The 20,000-nt window shown below is 41.4% G+C and overlaps 1 protein-coding gene and 1 long non-coding RNA gene across 7 annotated transcripts in view; both read left to right on the top strand.

Moving 5' to 3' along the window:
• LOC123514348 (FMRFamide receptor-like) overlaps positions 1-20,000 on the top strand; it is a 526,270-nt gene that overhangs the window by 503,862 nt on the left and 2,408 nt on the right. For all 6 annotated transcript variants that reach the window (XM_045272215.1, XM_045272216.1, XM_045272217.1 and 3 more), the window contains 3 exons: positions 17,297-17,574; positions 17,976-18,342; positions 19,149-19,313. In XM_045272215.1, coding sequence (XP_045128150.1) covers positions 17,330-17,574; positions 17,976-18,342; positions 19,149-19,313 — 777 coding nt within the window. In that variant the 5' untranslated portion in view covers positions 17,297-17,329. The remainder of the gene's footprint in view (positions 1-17,296; positions 17,575-17,975; positions 18,343-19,148; positions 19,314-20,000) is intronic.
• Positions 5,473-20,000, top strand: part of LOC123514351 — a 22,817-nt gene continuing 8,289 nt past the window's right edge. The window contains exon 1 of the long non-coding RNA XR_006677579.1: positions 5,473-5,510. This is a non-coding gene — a long non-coding RNA (uncharacterized LOC123514351). The remainder of the gene's footprint in view (positions 5,511-20,000) is intronic.

Genomic DNA, 20,000 nt, shown 5'->3' with positions numbered 1-20,000 from the left:
TATAGATGGCAAATGCAGTTCAATATTAACAAGTGCAGGGTACTGAGTGTGGGTAGAGATAATCCAAGCAATAGGTACACGGTAGATAATGTGGCACTAAGAAGTTCTAAGTATGGGAAAGATTTAGGAGTCGTAGTTAGCTCCGATCTCGGTACAAGAAAGCAATGTATTGAGGCCAGAAATAAGGCGAATAGAGTATTAGGTTTCATTTTTAGAAGTGTTAAAAGCAGGAGTCCTGAAGTAATACTGAAATTATACTTGGCGCTGGTCAGGCCACATCTTGACTATGCGGTACAATTCTGGTCCCCACATTTTAGGAAGGACATAGCTCTGTTGGAGTCAGTGCAAAGGAGGATGACTAAAAAGATACAGGGAATGAGGATATTCCTATGAAGAGAGACTGAAAAACTTAATCTGCATTCCTTAGAGAGACGTAGGTTAAGAGGAGACCTGATAGAAGTATTTAAGTGGTATAAGGGTTTTAACAAAGGGGACATGAATGTAGTTCTTAGGATCAGTAGCGGGGATAGAATCAGAAATAATGGGTTTAAACTTGAAAAATTTTGCTTTAGGGAAGAAATGGGAAGAAACTGGTTTTCAAACAGAGTGGTTGATGAGTGGAACGGTCTCAGTGGGCATGTAGTCAGGGCTGAGTCAATAGGGAGCTTTAAAAGAAGGTTAGATAAGTTCATGGGTGGGATGATGGAATTAGGTAGCTTAAGCACACAGGGACTGCCTCGTATAGGCCTGGCGGCCTCTTGCAGCTTCCCTCTTTTCTTATGTTCTTATGAGAGAGAGAGAGAGAGAGAGAGAGAGAGAGAGAGAGAGAGAGAGAGAGAGAGAGAGAGAGAGAGAGAGAGAGAGAGAGAGAGAGAGAGAGAGAGAGAGAGAGAGAGAGAGAGAGAGAGAGAGAGAGAGATGAGAGAGAGAGAGAGAGAGAGAGAGAGAGAGAGAGAGAGAGAGAGAGAGAGAGAGAGAGAGAGAGAGAGAGAGAGAGAGAGAGAGAGAGAGAGAGAGAGAGAGAGACTGGGTAGAAGGATGACAGACTGAGAGGAGGGAGTTGGCAGGAAATGGGTGTGAGGTAGGAAGGGAGGGAGGGAGGGTGGCAAGGAAGGAAAGACCAGGAGATGGAGAAGAGAGAGGTGGGCGTGGAGATATAGGAAGGAGAGAGGGAGGGAAACGAGGGAGAGGAGGGAAGGAAGCCAGGTAGGATGAAGAAGACTTTCTGAAGGATTTTAAGATTAAGAGGGAGGATTATGTACACAGTATTATGGAACATCTCTCTCTCTCTCTCTCTCTCTCTCTCTCTCTCTCTCTCTCTCTCTCTCTCTCTCTCTCTTTGATGGACCCATGTTGCCCTAATGAAGGATCTGAACGTGCAGGCAAACAGTGAATAAAGTGAACAGGTGAACCAGTCAGTCAGTAAGCGTGAAGTGTTATGGATGGGCTGGCCAGCTTGTTATGCCACATCATGCAATTAATCTCTCCACGGCACAAAAGGCACACGTTAATATTTTCAGGCAAGTAAATTGAAACTCAAACTATATCATTAACATTGTCACAGTACAATTACGAATCGATTTATTACTGCTACATGGGAGAGAGAGAGAGAGAGAGAGTGAGTGAATTAAATACCTTCAGAATACATATGTAAAATTCATCTATCTCACTTTTACCTCACTCTTACGCATTCTACCAGTGTTCCTACCTGTCAGTAACGAAACAATGCATATATCGATAGAAGAATAAGAAAAGACACTTGTACTTCATCAAAAGCATTAATAATAATAATAATAATAATAATAATAATAATAATAATAATAAACAAATAACTATCATCAGTAGGAATAACTAGAAGGAAAAGATTACATGTCGCAGGAAAATAAATGATCATGTGTAGGAAAAAATATTATGGAGCACAAATACATAACGTGGTGGTGTGTATTGTGGGAGAGTGGAGGTTATTAGAGCAGGACGTGACCAGGACACGAGCAGGACATGAGCAGGAAGGACGGCAAGCAAACGGGGCAGGCTTTATGGTGCTCTGGACTGACTCAAAACATGTACCGTAAAAAAAATAATAATAATGAAAAAAATGAAAAAATAAACTCCCAAAAAATGCCAATGTAAAAAAGTCAGAAGATAACGTGTGTGTGTGTGTGTGTGTGTGTGTGTGTGTGTGTGTTTACGTGTGGGTGGTTTTGTAGAGAAAGATGGTTGGGTGGCTAGACAGTTTTCTGTATTTTTTTTTTTTTTTCGTATTTCTGGCGACACAGAGACACATAATCTAGCCAAACTTATCCCCACCTAACCTTACTTAAGTTAGCAAAGACGGCACTGAGACCATAGTGGAGGAAATATGTAACCTGACCTCTCTCTCTCTCTCTCTCTCTCTCTCTCTCTCTCTCTCTCATACCATCATCACTAATAATCATCAAACTCACACACATACATACACCCACACACCACACACACACACACACACACACACACACACACACACACACACACACACACACACACACACACATTGACTTATTTGTGCACTCAATCCGCCGCTGCCACCATTTGCGTGCGGATCTGGTGGGATTGCCGGTGAGCTGGAGTGATGCGGCGGACGTGACCGAGAGGAGCAGGTGGGTTCGCGGTGACTCAGGCGGGGGCGGGGAGAGGAGAGGCAAGGCGAGCGGTGATTTGTTCAGAGGGAGGATAAGGAGTTGTTTTGATTGCAGGACCGGGTTGGCTCTTGATCTCCGCTCCAGTGGTAAGCGCCAAGTTAGGAAGGGAGTCACTTTACATAGGAGGGGACATGTGGTTGAATATTACTGTTTTTGTTTGTTTTTTGTTTTTGTTTTTTTTCATGGTTATTGAGGAGGTTGTGAAGGTGCTTCTCCTCTGTGTGTGTGTGTGTGTGTGTGTGTGTGTGTGTGTGTGTGTGTGTGTGTGCGTAGTTGTGTAATAATGAGTATGATGATGATAACGATATGGTATTAATGACAATGATTAGAGAGAGAGAGAGAGAGAGAGAGAGAGAGAGAGAGAGAGATTCAAACACACACACACACACACACACACACCACCTCTTAAACACCCATTAAAAAAGGGAAAAGTTATGAAGTGCTGGGAAATTTTTGGTGAGATGGGAAATATTTTGTCCTTCATGCAACAAGTTCATATCCTACTGCTTCATATCGGAGAGGGTGTTGACTTTTACTAACACGGCACGCTTCACTGCTTCACTGCTTCACTGCTTCGTTCCCGGTGCAATGTGATATGTCAGGCGGGCGTATTTGATTCTTGAATTCTCCTCGTCAACTCTCTCTCTCTCTCTCTCTCTCTCTCTCTCTCTCTCTCTCTCTCTCTCTCTCTCTCTCTCTCTCTCTCTCTCTCTCTCTCTTTATTTTAGTGTTTCCTGATGGCCACATGTTTCGCTTTTTCGTTTGTGTCTTAGGCAGGTGTGTGGAAATGAGAGGAATAACAGACAGGTAGTGAAGGTATACACACACACACACACACACACACACACACACACACACATACACACACACCGTTGGTCAGCAAGTCGTGACTAGCGTGACCACAAACCATCATAACCTGTACTGCTCATTGATTCTTGTGGCCAATTACAGATAGTCAAGCTTTCCAAGTATTCCCTCCCACTCCTCACTCTTCGTCCTCCTCTATTTCCTCCCTCTTCACCTTATCCTTCTCTCCTGTCCCATGTTTTGTCTTCAAACCCAGTGTCTTATCATTTAATTCTTCTTCAATTCCCATCGTCTTCATTTTATTCTCTTGTTCTTTCGTCCCACCTTTATTTTTCTCTTTCTACGTGTTCTGATATCTCCCTTATTTCCTTATCTGCCATCTTCCTCTTCCTTCCTTCCTGTCATCATTTTTTTTCTCCTTCAGCTTTTCCTTCTACACTTTATATTCTGTATCCTTTGCCTTCCTCTTCCTATACACGTCATTATTTTGTCTCTCTTTGTCCTCGTCATCTTTCTTCATCACCAGTTCTTCTTCCTCGTTCTCTTTTACCTATTCTTCCTTTATATATCCTTCTGCATCCTTCATTTTCTTATATCCTGCAATACATTGTCTTCCTCCTCCTCCTCCTCCTCCTCCTCCTCCTCCTCCTCCTTCTCCTCCTCCTACACCTCCTCCTCCAATCCAGCGGGAAATTGAGGTTCTGGCGCTGTGTTCCTGGGAGAGCTTTTGGCCAAACACTGATATTAGAGGCGGTGTGTGTGGCGGGTTGTGCCTCGAGGGTCGCCTGCTGATGTAGAGGCTTAAGGGGGTGTGAGGAATAGGGAAGCTCCACTCCTCCTTCAGAAATCGAGTCACTTATAATTTGCTCTCCAATCGTGACACCATTCGTGGTTTGGTGTGTTTTGCTGTTGTTGTTGTTGTTGTTGTTGTTGTTGTTGTTATCATTATTGTTATTTTTATTACTTTTATTATTTCTATTAATGTTATTATTATTATTATTATTGTTATTATTATTATTATTATGGTTGCTATTATTATTATTATTATTATTATTATTATTATTATTATTATTATTATTTATTATTATTATTATTATTATTATTATTATTATTATTATTATTATTATTATTATTATTATTATTATCATTATTATCATTATTATTATCATTATCATCATCATCATCATCATCATCATCATCATAATCATTATCATTGCCATCATTACCATCATCATTATTATTAAAGGATTCTGTGTCGAAAGAGATTTGATCATTTGTTTCCTTTTTTGTCACTTATTTCTCTCTATCTCACACACACACACACACACACACACACACACACACACACACACACACACACACACACACACACACACACACACACACACACACACACATCCATTTCTGTAACTCTCATTATATTATCCTCTCGCTCGGGAAACATTACTTAAACTGACACCAAAGTTGCGTTGGTCGGGTTGAGCTGGTGCCTGTTTTTGCCCCACGCTGCGGAACACGATACCAGTATACTTTAAGGATGCCATGGAAAAGACAGCCGTTTTCTTTCTTCTTTTTCGTCATCTGAGTCACTTGCCATTAAAATGATATATAATTGGTAAAAAGGAAAAGAAAATTCAGTAAAGAGAATGAGAGAGAGAGAGAGAGAGAGAGAGAGAGAGAGAGAGAGAGAGAGAGAGAGAGAGAAATGCCAAAGTGAGGTATGAAATAGCAGGATATACGCTTTTTGGTAGTAATATGTTTCAATTACGGAAAGCACACACACACACACACACACACACACACACACACACACACACACACACACACACACACACACACACACACACACACTCTCTCTCTCTCTCTCTCTCTCTCTCTCTCTCTATTCCCTTGATGTGTAATCAGCCTACAAGTTCCAATACTTTGAAACTCTGGGACAAAATTAGATTACAATAAGGACTGAGGGGTAAGGAGGGGGGGAAATGGACGAGAGAGAGAGAGAGAGAGAGAGAGAGAGAGAGAGAGGTTAGGGTTAGGAGAGAGGCGCCGTTTCACTGACAAACTCATCAGGTATAATGGCAAGAATGTCATTTTGTCTAAGTGGTGTTTTCCTTGCATGACTAAGAAAACAACGATGAAGGAAATTTGAAGGGAAAACTCTCTCTCTCTCTCTCTCTCTCTCTCTCTCTCTCTCTCTCTCTCTCTCTCTCTCTCTCTCTCTCTCTCTCTTCCTTAATGTACTTGCTTAACTCTCACTTTCGTTGTGTTTGCTAATGTATGTTTATCTGTTTGGGCTCTGTGTATTTAAGTGCCTGTTTCTCTCTCCTCCTGCTCCCCCTCTCTCTCTCTCTCTCTCTCTCTCTCTCTCTCTCTCTCTCTCTCTCTCTCTCTCTCTCTGACCCTTCCCCAGTTGCTTATTTGTTTAATCATTATCCTAATCACTTCTTCCCTCACTCCCTCACTTCCTCGCTCACTCTCTCTCTCTTCCTCGCTCACTCATTCACTCTCTTACTCGCCGCCTCTCCTCGCTTCCTCCTCAGAGCTGACAGTTGTGAGTGACGGGCCTGAGATAACACAGCAGTCTTCTCAGCGCTAGTGATGAATGATGCTAAGACGTGATTGGGGTAGAGAAATAAAGTCAGTGTGTTTGAATGTGTGTGGTGTGTGTGTGTGTGTGTGTGTGTGGTGGGTGGGTAGGTGTGGGTGTTGCTGTGGTATTTTTTGCGGGGTTTGTTGTTGTTGTTGTTGTGGATGTTGTTGTGGTTGTGGTTGCGCTTCTTTTTTTTTTTTTTTTTTTCTTCTTCTTCTTCTTCTTCTTCTTCTTCTTCTTCTTCTTTTAGCCATTGCTGCTGTCTCCACTTTGGTACTCAGAGGAGGAGACAGCACTAGCAGGTCTCTTATACCTTCCTCCTCCTCCTCCTCCTCCTCCTCCTCCTCCTCCTCCTCCTTCTCCTCTTTCTCCTCCTCTTCCTCCTTCAAGTTCCTTAAGAAAAGACTGCTCACGACATTCTTTTTCCTCTCTATCTCTTGTCTTCTTGCTTTTTCCTCCTCCTCCTCCTCCTTCTCCTCCTCCTCTTCCTCCTCCATCATCATGTTTCCAGTGTTTCTGCCCTCTCTCTCTATGAATTTTTTTTTCCACTAAATGCAGATGAATATGTAAAAAAAACTCTATTCTTCTATTTCATTGTTCTAGTATTTTTCGATCTTCTATTCCTTTATGTATCCAAACCTCTCGACTCACATCCTTGTATCCTTCTATCCCGTCCTTAAAACTTCATTTCTTTTATTTCATTCAATTTTTCTTTTCTATATTCTATTCCTCTACCTATCCAAAATGTTCAACCCTATCCCGTATTCCTCTATCCCTTCCTTAAATCTTCCATTCTTCTATTTCACTCTATTTTTCTATTCTATCTTCCATTCTTCTACTTATCCAAAACTCATAATCGATATCCTCGTATCCTTCGTATCCTTCTATCCCATCCTTAAAACTTCCATTCTTTTATTTCATTCTATTTTCTATTTTATATTCAATTTTTCTACGTATCCAAAACTCCCATTTTACATCCACGTAACCTTCTCTCCCATCCTTAAAACTTCCATTCCTACATTTTATTCTACTCTACTTTTCTCTCTATGCAAAACCATCAACTCCCACCCTCGCATACTTCCATCCCATCCTGCCGTGAAATCTGTAACACTTTTCCTCCCGCCTCTGCAATCACGGGGCGCCTCAAGTGTGCTCAAGTGCTGACCAGACACTGAGGAGTCTTGGTGTGATGGATGCGGTCACTGGCTTCATTGTTACCACGTTTAGAGGGTTTAATAAGGAGGGTAATGGGGGAGAGCTTACCTTTCTGTGTTTCCTCCTTCTCTTATCCTTGGTGGTGGTGGTGGTGGTGGTGGTGGTGGTGATGTTTCTTTTTGTTGTTATTTTTGTTATTGTTTATCATCATCTTGTTATTGTTTTTCTTTGAATGTTTCTTTTTATGTATCTCTTCCGTGTTTCTTCAGCCTTCCCTTCATTTTTCTTCTTATTCTTATTGTTATTCTTCTTATTCTTCTTCTTCTTCTTATTATTATTATTATTATTATTATTATTGTTGTTATCATTATTATTATTATTATTATTATTATCATTATTATTATTCTTGATATTATCACCATTATTGTTATTCCTCCTCCTCCTCCTCCTCCTCCTCCTCCTCCTCCTCCTCCTTCTCCTCCTTCTCCTCCTTTTCCTCCTCCTCTTCCTTCTCTCCTCCTCCTCCTCCTCCTCCTCCTTTCCCCTCTTCCTTCACTGTAGGATAATAAACAACCAAAACATGAGGTCGTTGCCTTCTCTCTCTCTCTCTCTCTCTCTCTCTCTCTCTCTCTCTCTCTCTCTCTCTCTCTCTCTCTCTCTCTCTGGTTCGTATTTCACTTTTATCTTTATCTGTTGCTTCCCCGTGTTCTTTATTATCTATTTTCTTATTTATGTGGTGTCTTTCTGTCTGTCTGTCTGTCTGTAAGTTCTCTCTCTCTCTCTCTCTCTCTCTCTCTCTCTCTCTCTCTCTCTCTCTCTCTCTCTCTCTCTCTCTCTCTCTCTCTCTCTCTCTCTCTCTCTCTCTCTCTCTCTCTCACCCAAGCAATCCTAACAATCCCATCCAACACTCCCCTCACTCCTTGCATCTCTCTGACTCATCCTTAAGCAATGATAATCCCTCAATGAGAAAGGATCAGTATAGGAAGGGCAAAGGTGATGCACTGAGGCAGGGACGGGAAGACATTAAGGCATTACATAGGGTTATATAGGGTTACATAGGGTTGCTTTTTCTTACCTTCCCTCCTTTATTGTTTTCTTACTCCGTCCAACTTCTTTTCCTCTCTTCTCTCGTTCTTTTCCTCTCTTTCTCTCTTAATGGATGTAGAAGAAAGGGAGGGAAGGTTCTATAATGAATTCAGAGGTTGTGTTTTGTGGCTGTCTCGTGTTCAAAGGGAGTTCTGTTTCTTAGGTTTTTTTCTATTCTTTTTTGTTCTGTTGTCTCTATATGTGTCGTGTTGCTTTAATTTATTTAGAGGTGGTGGTGGTGGTGGTGGTGGTGGTGGTGGTGGTGGTATATGTAAAACTAAGGTCAGGTTACGTGACACTATCATTAAAACTATCACTGCTTTTGTTATTGCTGTTTGCTACTACTGACACTACTTCTAATGTCACCAACGCCAACACCACCACCATCACTACCACCAACAACTATAAAACTATCACTTTCTTTGGTATTGCTGCTGTTACTATCATTCTTATCATGTATAATCTACTACTACTACTACTACTACTACTACTACTACTACTACTTCCTCCTTCACCACCAACACCACTACCATTACCGCCATCTCTATTACCGCTATTACCAATAAAAACAACCATGATAACACACACGAACTCTTCTACCCACCTACCCACCTACTTACACACACACACACACACACACACACACACACACACACACCTCATGAGTACAAACCTGTATTCATGAACTGCTTCCCTTGGGTCCTAAAACCTTAGAGTGATAATAATTGAGTGCTGAAGGAGGCGCAGGGGGAGAAGAAGAAGAAGAAGAAGAAGAGAGAGGACTTGCAGAAGAGGGATAAAGAAGACTGTCAGTAGAGAGAGAGAGAGAGAGAGAGAGAGAGAGAGAGAGAGAGAGCCGTTGCTTTGAGTCTTGGAAGAAAATGGGAAACCGGGAGAGGAGGAGGAGGAAGAAGAAATTCAAGGTAAAGGAGGAAATATTGCCGATATCGGTGTATTAAGGAAAGTGTCTGCATGTTCCCTGAGGACAGTCCAGGAGGAAAATTCGAAGGGAAGACAGGTGGCTCAGTAAAGAGAGAGAGAGAGAGAAAAAAAAAAAACGAAAAGGGGAAAGCAAAAAAGTGGAGGAAAGCAAAAAAGTTAATTTCCTTTTTAATAGAAGAAAATTGGAATGAAAAAAAAAAAATGGGAACTAAAAACGGGGATAAAGAAAAGGAAGAGAGGCAATTAGAGAAAACGGAAAAGGGAAACTGAAGGATGAATAATAGGAGACAAAATAAAGGAAAACATAAAAGGGGAAGTTGAAGAAAAGGAAAAGAAAATGGAAAAAAACTGAAGAAAATAAAGGGAAAGGAACTAATGAGATAAAAAGAGGAAACAGAAAAGGAGAAGAAAAAAAGGATATAAATAAAAAAAGAAGATCCAAACAAAAAAAGAAGAATGAGAGAGAAAGAGAGAGAGAGAGAGAGAGAGAGAGAGAGAGAGAGAGAGAGAGAGAGAGAGAGAGAGAGAGAGAATAAGGTTTGGACCCAACTTACTAATTTTCTCTCAAAACCAATAACTGATTCTACTCTTCTTCTCATCCCTCTATTACGCTCTCCTCTTCCTTCACCTCCTCTTCCTCTTCCTCCTCTTCCTCCTCCTCCTCCTCCTCCTCCTCCTCCTCCTCCTCCTCCTCCTCCTCCTCCTTTATTCCAGCACTCCTGAGAAACATAATGCACCCTTTCTCTCTCTCTCTCCATCCTTCTAGTTCTCTCCCTTTTTTCCTTCCTTCCTTCCTTCCTTCCTTCCTTCCTTCCTTCCTTCCTTCCTTCCTTCTCTCCTTTCTCCGTCCTTCTCCCACCGTGGCTCCCGATATTGAAAACCATCTCCTCCTCCTCCTCCTCCTCCTCCTCCTCGCTGGCGGCTAAGAGCAATAGGAAATGGAAAAAGGAAAAAAGAAGAAGCGACTCGGAATGGAAAAGAAAAGAATTTATCATGTCTATTGTTTCTTGTTACCGTGTTTTGTTGACGTGTTGCAACTTGTATTAGTATTGATGGTTGTGGTTGTTGTTGTTGTTGTTGTTGTTGATGATGTGAGGGTTTTAATTCTTTTTGACACAGACATCTAGTGTTCATTTTCGTTCGCTTTGGAATGTCTATATGATGTCTTTAATGGTTTATTTATTTATTTATTATTTTTTCATACTGTACTTCAATATGAGAAAGCAATATGTGTATACAGAAATATATATACAAACGCTAAACAATGCGGGGATGCAATACATATACAAATACATACACAAATGCGAAATGAAGACACACGCATACACACATACACGGAAATATATATATACACATGTTAAACCCCACGAAGATTAAAGACAGAAAAAGTAGGTCATTTTTTTACACCCTTACATACTCGGTTATACCTCGAAGTTGATTATCAGAGCACCACGGTAACAAAGGTGCAAAGCTCTTATACATAAATTATATACAAACGCTACACAATACTGTACACACAATACACGTAAACAGAGACACTGAAGTAAACGTTAATAACAAGACTGAGATACAGAAACATACTAATACTAAACAATACAAAGCACAATACAGATAGAAAAAAAAAAAAGAAGCATCCAGTTTTGTCTTTTTAATTCATTTGCTTATTTGTTTGTATATTTATTAATTTATTTCAGCCCCACCAACCAAAAATTACACATCCATTTTTTTTTTTTTATTCATTTACTTATTTATTTGTGTATTTATTTATTTCAGCTAACCAACGTTCATTTTTCCTTTCCACGGCTACTCAGACACTTAGATCACATAGAAGGCGAATATTCTGAACCACACGTATGGTTTTAGCTACGCAGTCAATTTCTATGCTTTTTAATGTGATTTTTTTGGGTGTCATTTGTATAAAGATAACTATGCTAATTTCACCATCGTTCTCTCTCTCTCTCTCTCTCTCTCTCTCTCTCTCTCTCTCTCTCTCTCTCTCTCTGCTCTCTTCCACCCTTCATCACCACTCCCTTCCCCTTATTCTTTCTTTATTTATTCATTCTCATCTACACTGTGTTATCCATATCCCTAACAAAGGAAACGGGGTCACACACACACACACACACACACACACACACACACACACACACACACACACACACAGAGAGAGAGAGAGAGAGAGAGAGAGAGAGAGAGAGAGAGAGAGAGAGAGAGAGAGATCACTGAATTAATAAACGAATGAGTGACTGGTGTAGCGAATGAACCAGCACGTTAATTACAAGCCTGAACGAACGAGAAACTGACTAACTGACTGACTAACTGGCTGGCTGGCTGACTGACTGGCTGACTGACTGACTGCACATATTGATAAAGGTTCGAGTAATAATGATAACAGAGTCAGAGCAAGGCAGGGCCAATTAGATCCTGGCAGTAGTTAATGTTATTTCCACTAATAGTTACTTTGAAAAGACAAAATTATAGTGTTTACCAAGCTAGCCTATAATTTGTCACTAGGTTTGATTTTTTTTTTTTTTGCTCTTATTCCTAGACAGTTTTTTTCTTCTTTTTTTAATAATCGCCTACAATTTTTCCCCTTTCTAACATGACTTCATTTTTTTTTTCTTAATAATCGTTTACAACTCTTTTTCTCTTGTAACATGACTTCATTTATTTTTTTCTTTCGGCCTTTCTTTGAAGCTCTCCTCATTTACGTTAAAGTTTTGAACCCAGGAAACAAAATAATGATTAGTAATGATAATAGTGATAGAAGGAATATTTTGATAAAAAGAATATATTGAAAAGGGTACACTTTCTATTTGATCAATGATAATGATGGCAGTGATAGAAAACTTGATTAATACAAATGCGAAGAATATATTGAGGCGAATTCATTTTCATTCTATCTGTGTCCCTTACCTATAATAATACAGAAGATATGCGTATAATATTTACAAAGGGAATGTTGTTTTTGCTTCCAAGTTTCATCAAATGTCAGTAGAGCGAAAACTCACGTGACGAGTTAATTTGGTTCAATTATTCGCTCAATGAATCGGAACCAAATCAACTGCGTGTTTTATTTTTTTCAGTGAAGCAAAATCGGAATCAGAATAAATATTACATGTGGACGATCAGGAACAAATCTCAACACAGTCCAGTGATTGGCTGGCTGGCTTCGGTGTTTGCGAGTTGCGTTGATAGAAGACTAGATAGACAGTTTGTGTAGAGACCAATCAGTATTCTCAATCGTTAATTCTTCTCCCAGCCGAACAGAACTCCCTGCTTGCTTCTGTATTTCCTCATCTCTAAGACTCAAACTGGCTAACTAGAATGTTTTTTGTGGTACCCTTAGTGGACTTTTTCCTATAATAATCTTGTTGCTCTTCAGTGGGCCCCTTGTATAAAAAAAAAAAAAAAAAAAAGTGTTCTCAGTGTTTTTATTTCTTACTAGCAAACTCTGGAACAACCTACCTGCCTGTATTTCCTCCTTAACTCAAACTGCATGCCTGACCAAAGTGTTTATAAGCTACTGGAAGACTAAGTAGTGTTGAGACTAGAAAATAGCCTGTATTCTCAGTCCTTCATTCCATTCACCGGCAAACTTTTGGAACTCCCTACCTGCCACAGTATTTCCTTCTGCACATCTAAAGTGCTTACGAGTTGTACTGATGGAAAACTACAACCAGTGTTCTCAATTTTCCATCTCACTAAAAGAAGACAAAAGAGAAAAGTTAGCAGAGTAAGCAGGTGAAGTAGAGATGTAACCCTTTCGCTGCGAGACCCAATAATTCCCAGCACTGAAGGCAATGAAATCTCTATAAACACCGACAGGAGAGGACATAAAGGGAATTAGAAGAGTAGATTTAGCAATTTCTGAGTCAGTGGTAATGCTGAGAGGTCGCTGGAACAGAGCAAGAATAGACATCTCAGAGTAGTTAGTTATTACCCCAAAAAAGAACGAGAATTAGCAAGAAAATGTTAAAGGTATGAGAGAGAAAGAAAAAAAGAATTAGTAACACAACCCAAAACTCATTCAACCCCTTAGAAACTACTTAATCTAATAAAATCTATACACTTCCTCCCATTAAGATCCTCCTCCCTCATTATGAACAACATCTAGCAAGAAAAATGTTCAGGATATGAGAAAGAAACGAAAAAAAACTTATCAACACAACCCCAAAACTCAACCAACCTCTTAAAACTACCTAATCTAATAAAACATACATACTTCCTCCCGTTAATATTATGTATGAACAATACCAAGAAAGAATGTTAAGGATATAAGAAAGAAAGAAAAGAAACTTATTAACACAACCCAAATCTCATCCAACTTAAAAAAATTATAAAATAACACAACCTCAAATCTCATCCTTTATGTAACCTCTTAAAACCACCTAAAAATTATAAACACAATAAAATCAACACCTCTTAAAACCCTAATTAAGTTACTCCTCCCATTAAGTTACTCCCCCGTCAGCCACAACACTATGAATGATATCTCATGTCTATCTCCGTAAGTCTGATTTGCTGTAGGTTATAATGATTTGCACGTCCAACTATACAGAGAAGCGTTTCGTTTGTTTACCCTGTCATCTTGTTCCTAACGCCACGAGTAGAGATGGGGGAGGCTGGCAACAGTGCTCGAGTGCCTGAAGAGGATGAGAGAAGGAGGAGGAAGAAGAGGAGGATGAAGAAGAGTATCAGGAGTTATAGAGGTGTAGGGAGAGTAGAGAAAGAGGTGGGGAAAATAGAAGGGAGATAGATGTGAAGGAAGAGTGGAAGATAAGAAGAGGATGAGGAAGAGGATCAAAGGAGTAGGATAGAGGTGAAATGGACGGTGGAGGATGTAACGAAGAAGAGAAAAGGAAAAGGAGGATGAAAGGCAAGTGGAAAAGGTGGATAAGTAGTAGGAGAAAAAGGAGGAAGGATAAAAGGGAAAGGAGAGAGGGTGGAGGAGGAGAAATAAAAAGGAGAGAGTGGAGGAAGAGGAAGAAGAGAAGGAAGGGGAGTAAAGAGATAAAAAAAAGAAGAGAAAGGAAAAAAGAAAAGGAGAAAAATGAAGGAAGAGAGAAGACGAGGAGGAGGAGGAGGAGGAAGAGGAGGAGGAGGAAGAAGAAGAAGAAGAGAGTGAAGAAGTTATCATATCGTGTTTATTGATAGAGTCGTTGGTGTGTTGATGATGGTGATGGATCAGAGTGGTGGTGGTGGTGGTGGTGGTGGTGCTGGGACTGGGTGGTCGCTGAGGTAGTAGTAGTAGTGGTGGTGGTGGTGGTGGCAGTGGAGGTGGTGGTAGCGGCAGAACTGGTAGTGGAAGTGTTTGTAAGGTAAGGTGTGTGTGTGTGTGTGTGTGTGTGTGTGTGTGTGTGTGTGTGTGTGTCTCTCTCTCTCTCTCTCTCTCTCTCTCTCTCTCTCTCTCTCTCTCATGGTGCCTATATCATAATTAGCGCCATTTAGCCCCGGCAAAAAGTGTAATTTCCTCATCATCACACAAACGTCACGACCTGATTTATTTCCCGCGCTAATGAGCGAGTCCTGCCTGCTGCGTGGGCGTGGGGCTGTGCTGGTGGTTGTTATTCCCGCCACCACGTTTCTCGTATAAGCAGAGTAATGTTCTCTGACATGTTAGGACTGTATTCAGAATCCCTTTGTTCTCCCACCACCACTGTTTTCAAAGGCCACAGTGATGATTAGGTAGGGTATCAAGAGTGTTTCTCCTGTTAATAACTACCTACAGTAAAAAACTACAATGAAATCAAACGTGGCGAACGAAACAAACTCGTAAGTGTTGACAAAGTAAGACGCTACAGAATGAATATCTAGAAAACTTACACGTACATTAAGGACACGAGAAAGAAAACCCCCATCAGCAATTTACGACATAAAAAAGGTAAGGGTGTCAGAGGAAGAACACCTTTCTTTCACGGGAAATGACATATATTCCCATGTCGCAAGGGATACTTCGTGACGTAAGAAACACAAGATGAGCAAATATGTGGGAAACTGGACCCAGAACAAAGAGGCGTAACGAAACCCACAAAAACCGAAATGTAACTTTACCTAACCTAAGCTTCAAAACACCATTACAAACAACTAACGAAAATCAAGTACACAAAGGAAACTTAAACTAAACACATGTACTCAGATGACGTAAGAAACACAAGAGAAGCAAATGACAGAGAGACAAGACAAAACCCCCTTCCCTGTCAGAAGAAACAAGCGTAATGAAACCTAACCTTCAAAACCCAGTGGCGAGGCGAGGAACCAGAGTGACCAACGCGGCATTAACCATGTAGGTCCCCAGGAGGCTAGAATTGTGGAGACTCTGCTCGCGGTACACCAATTGGATGTCCTCGCTGTACAAGTCCCACACCCGCTCCAGCATCACCTTCAGCTGCAGCACGCTCCTGTGGCCCCACGTGTGCACCACCAGAGACTGTCCCTGTAGGGTTCGCACAGTCACCGTCAGAGGGCCCTCGTAGAACCCGCTGGCGTTCATGATTTCTTTCTGTGCTTTCTTTTTTTGTTCTTGTTTTTTTAAGTTTATGAAATCGTAACTACAGTGTGATCTTTATTGTTTATTTTTATTTTTTATTTTATTTTATTTATTTATTTATTTATTTTTTTTTTTTGCAGGGGAAGAATAAGGTTTGTTTCAAGTGTATAAGGGAAGAGTAGATGTGTGTGTGTGTGTGTGTGTGTGTGTGTGTGTGTGTGTGTGTGTGTGTGTGTGTGTAAGAGTAAGGGTAGGGAAGGGTTCATCCTAGAGAGAGAGAGAGAGAGAGAGAGAGAGAGAGAGAGAGAGAGAGAGAGAGAGAGAGAGAGAGAGAGAGAGAGAGAGAGAGAGAGAGAGAGAGAGAGAGAGAGAGAGAGAGAGAGAGAGAGAGAGAGAGAGAGAGAGAGAGAGAGAGAGAGAGAGAGAGAGAGAGAGAGAGAGAGAGAGAGAGAGATAGGCAATTACATCTCTCAATAAACAGACTGATATTTTTTTTTTTTAACGTAGACAGACAGATGATTGAGAAGAACTGAGTGATGGATAGACAGATTTCTCGTTACCTCATGTCGGGCGCAGGTAAAATACAGCAGGCGAACATGTCCCAACACGACAGTCGCGCTTGTTCATTTGGCGGGATGCACCTCTGCCCATCCGTTATTTTGGCAAGGATGTATGAGCTTTGTGTGTGTGTGTGTGTGTGTGTGTGTGTGTGTGTGTGTGTCTCTCTCTCTCTCTCTCTCTCTCTCTCTCTCTCTCTCTCTCTCTCTCTGGTATTTATCTATTTTTTCCAGTACATGAGTTCCTGTGTTTTAATTTCATTTTTGTTATCGTCGCCGCTTTCCTCCTCCTCCTCCTCCTCCTCCTCCTCCTCCTCCTCCTCCTCCTCCTCCTCCTCCTCCTCCTCCTCCCAAATCACGCCTTGAGAACCCATCCATCTAAAATTGAGGAGCCTCACAACACTAGAATTTGTCAAAATCACCAACCTGTTCCATCCCCCAAACATCATGAACGTTGTAGCAAATGAACCGACACCTTATGAACCGAACTATCACCATGTGTACCACGCCTTGCCTTACTTTGGCAGCACATTACCAGAACCTATTGACTGCTACTTGGTACACCTTTCCCTAGTTACCAGTCGCTTCAAGGCATCTTTAAACTGGAAGATTGTGTGAAATGTATTATTTTACATTGGCAACTTATTGTAGATGCTTTTACAGACTTCACGCATTACTTCTGGTGTTGGTAATTGCTTCGTGCCGTGTCGCAGTGAAAGAATTGAGGCCTATATAAGTAGAAATGTTTTGCTCTCTCACCTATACTGTTTGCACATGCTACAGAGATGGATGATTAACGAAGTTCTTAGAAATATTTCTCCGTTTAGTAATGTAGAAATTTGGTTAATCTCTCAATAGATAGGTAAAAACACCCTTCATAACCTATGCATCTTGAACTACAGAGATTTTTCTTTTTAAGTGGTGGTGGTTCTGTGCAGAGGTGTTTCAGAATACCACCTTAAATCTCACGCTTGACCATCTCCTCCCACAGATAACCAACCAACAAGGCTCCCTTCACTCCACGATGTTGTTCATGAATGACACGGAGATGGCGGGCAGCGGGGACTCGCCCTTAGTGGCGGAGGACGACTCCATTCTGAACTCCAATGAGAGTTACCAGAGGGATATAGATGAGATGTGCCTGGAGACCTTCAACACCACGATGCCCACGCCCCGCTTGATGCGCTTCGTAGTGTACGGCGTGCTCCTCACCTCCGTGGGGCTCCTGGGCCTCGCCGGGAACTTCATCTCCATCACCATTCTCTCCAGGTGGGTCATGGTGACTGGTGACTGGTGCGGCTAGTTCTCAGTTCTCACTCAGCTGGAAAAGTGAGGTACAGTCTCCTTGTTTCCATTTGTAATATGTGTATAGATGGTGTTTTTGTTTAAGATACACACACACACACACACACTCTCTCTCTCTCTCTCTCTCTCTCTCTCTCTCTCTCTCTCTCTCTCTCTCTCTCTCTCTCTCTCTCTCTCTCTCTCTCTCTCTCTCTCTCTCTCTCTCTCTCTCTCTCTCTCTCTCTCTCTCTCTCTCTCTCTCTCTCTCTCTCTCTCTCTCTCTCTCTCTCTCTCTCTCTCTCTCTCTCTCTCTCTCTCTCTCTCTCTCTCTCTCTCTCTCTCTCTCTCTCTCTCACCTCTCTGACCATCGCCTCACACCCCGGCAGGCCCAAGATGCAGTCCTCCATCAACTGCTGTCTGATCGGCCTCACCTCCTTTGACATGATCGTTACCACCACGTCCATCCTGATGTTTGGCCTGCCGGAGATCTGTGAGTACACGCAGACGATGGAATGGTACTCGCAGGGCATCTACCAGCTCATCACGCCCATCGTCTTCCCCCTCGCCCTAATCGCGCAGACGGGCTCCGTGTACCTCACCGTCACAGTGACCCTGGAGCGGTACATAGCCGTGTGCCGCCCCCTCAGAGCACGCGTGTTGTGTACCTACGGCAGGGCGAAAATATACGTGATGTCTGTGGCGTTCCTCTCTATCCTGTACAACCTGCCGCGGTTCTGGGAGGTGACCACGAAGGTAAGTTTTGTGAGGCTTCGTTCTTTCCGTGTTGTTCATGGTTAAGCGGTCTGACAGATGCTGATTTCATGTTTGTTTGAGTTGTAAAATCTTAGCTGTTTGTCTTTTTATCCATTCATCCTTGATCATTTTCTCTTGATGACGTCTTTAACCACTCTAGTACCAGGACGCGTTTTCATATTCATTCTGCTTGCTATATGGCGATTTTATATAGCTTCAGAAACTTACGTGGGAGGATTAAAATAGTGAAGACTGTGGCCATTGATCTTCTGACCTCCATAGACCCTTTCTAATATCAACAAAATGGTCTAATCGTATATGAATCTCAAGGTAAAAATGCGTTCCAGTACTGAAGGGGTTAAGTTGTACAGAGTGACGTTGGCAAAATCCTCATGGTCAATCATTAGGATAGGACGAGAAATAATGGGTTTTAAACTATAAGAAAGTATTGCAGTACTTCATTTTTAGTGCGTTTGGTCACTGTATATGAAAATTATTCACAATACTTCATATGAGAACACTAGAAGAATGTTTAATTTTCATCTTTTTTTGTGTTTCCTCCCACTTGATGAAGTATTACCTGTAGAAGCTCACATATAAATATTTTAGAATGTCGCAGTACACTCTATCTCTGCTGTTTTTATCTCCGTTACTGAAATAAGAATCTACAGGACACTACATGAAAACACCTTAGCATATCACACTGGTTTGTCCATTCAATGTGTTTTTTCAATGAAGAGTAATGTAAAAAAAACTGACATGGTAGTCTTTTACTGCACCACACTGTCTCATCTCTGCATTAACAGGAATGTTTCACTGATGACGAGAAAACCCTGAGAATCGTGATCCCCACCCAGCTAAGAACCAACTCCTTCTATATCGAGTTCTACATCATGTGGCTGTACCTCTTTGTGATGTACCTCGTCCCTTTCCTCTGTCTCATGATCTTCAACTTCTTCATTTACAGAGAGGTGAGTTTGCGTTAGCCAGTAGTAATCTTCCAACTTATTATTTTTTTTCGCTTTCTTTTCTTTGTATCCCTTTAATTGTGATAAGCAACAATTCGCACCACTAAACAAAATGTATGAAATATTTATAAGCATGTACAAGTAAAAAGGTGATCAAAGAGAATGATATATTTAGCAGTATCTAATGGGTATAATAATTGGAAGTAACTGTGGAACAAGAAAAAATGTCTCTGAATGGCTAGTGACTGAAGAAAGATGACAAATAACACTAAAACACTAAATAGGTCTCTCTCTCTCTCTCTCTCTCTCTCTCTCTCTCTCTCTCTCTCTCTCTCTCTCTCTCTCTCTCTCTCTCTCTCTCTCTCTCTCTCTCTCTCTCTCTCTCTCTCTCTCTCTCTCTCTCTCTCTCTCTCGAGAAGCGACGAGGCAAATGGGCAAGCCTCTTAATTAATGTGTAGCCCCTGTTCACCTAGTATATAGGTACGGCATGTAACTCGAGAGGTTGTGACCTCGCTTTCCCGGTGTGTGTGTTGTCTCAATCCTTCCCGAAGATCGGTCTGTATGAGCTCTGAGCTCTTTCCGTAGGGGAAAGGCTGACTGAGTGACCAACAGACGACCGTGATGAATACACACACACACACACACACACACACACACACACACACACACACACACACACACATCCGAGGA

Source organism: Portunus trituberculatus, chromosome 37, assembly GCF_017591435.1.
Source record: "Portunus trituberculatus isolate SZX2019 chromosome 37, ASM1759143v1, whole genome shotgun sequence".
In the NCBI taxonomy this organism is placed as follows: Eukaryota; Metazoa; Arthropoda; class Malacostraca; order Decapoda; family Portunidae; genus Portunus; species Portunus trituberculatus.
The sequence above is the reverse complement of the archived record's forward strand: the minus strand, read 5'-3'. Positions and strand labels throughout refer to the sequence as shown.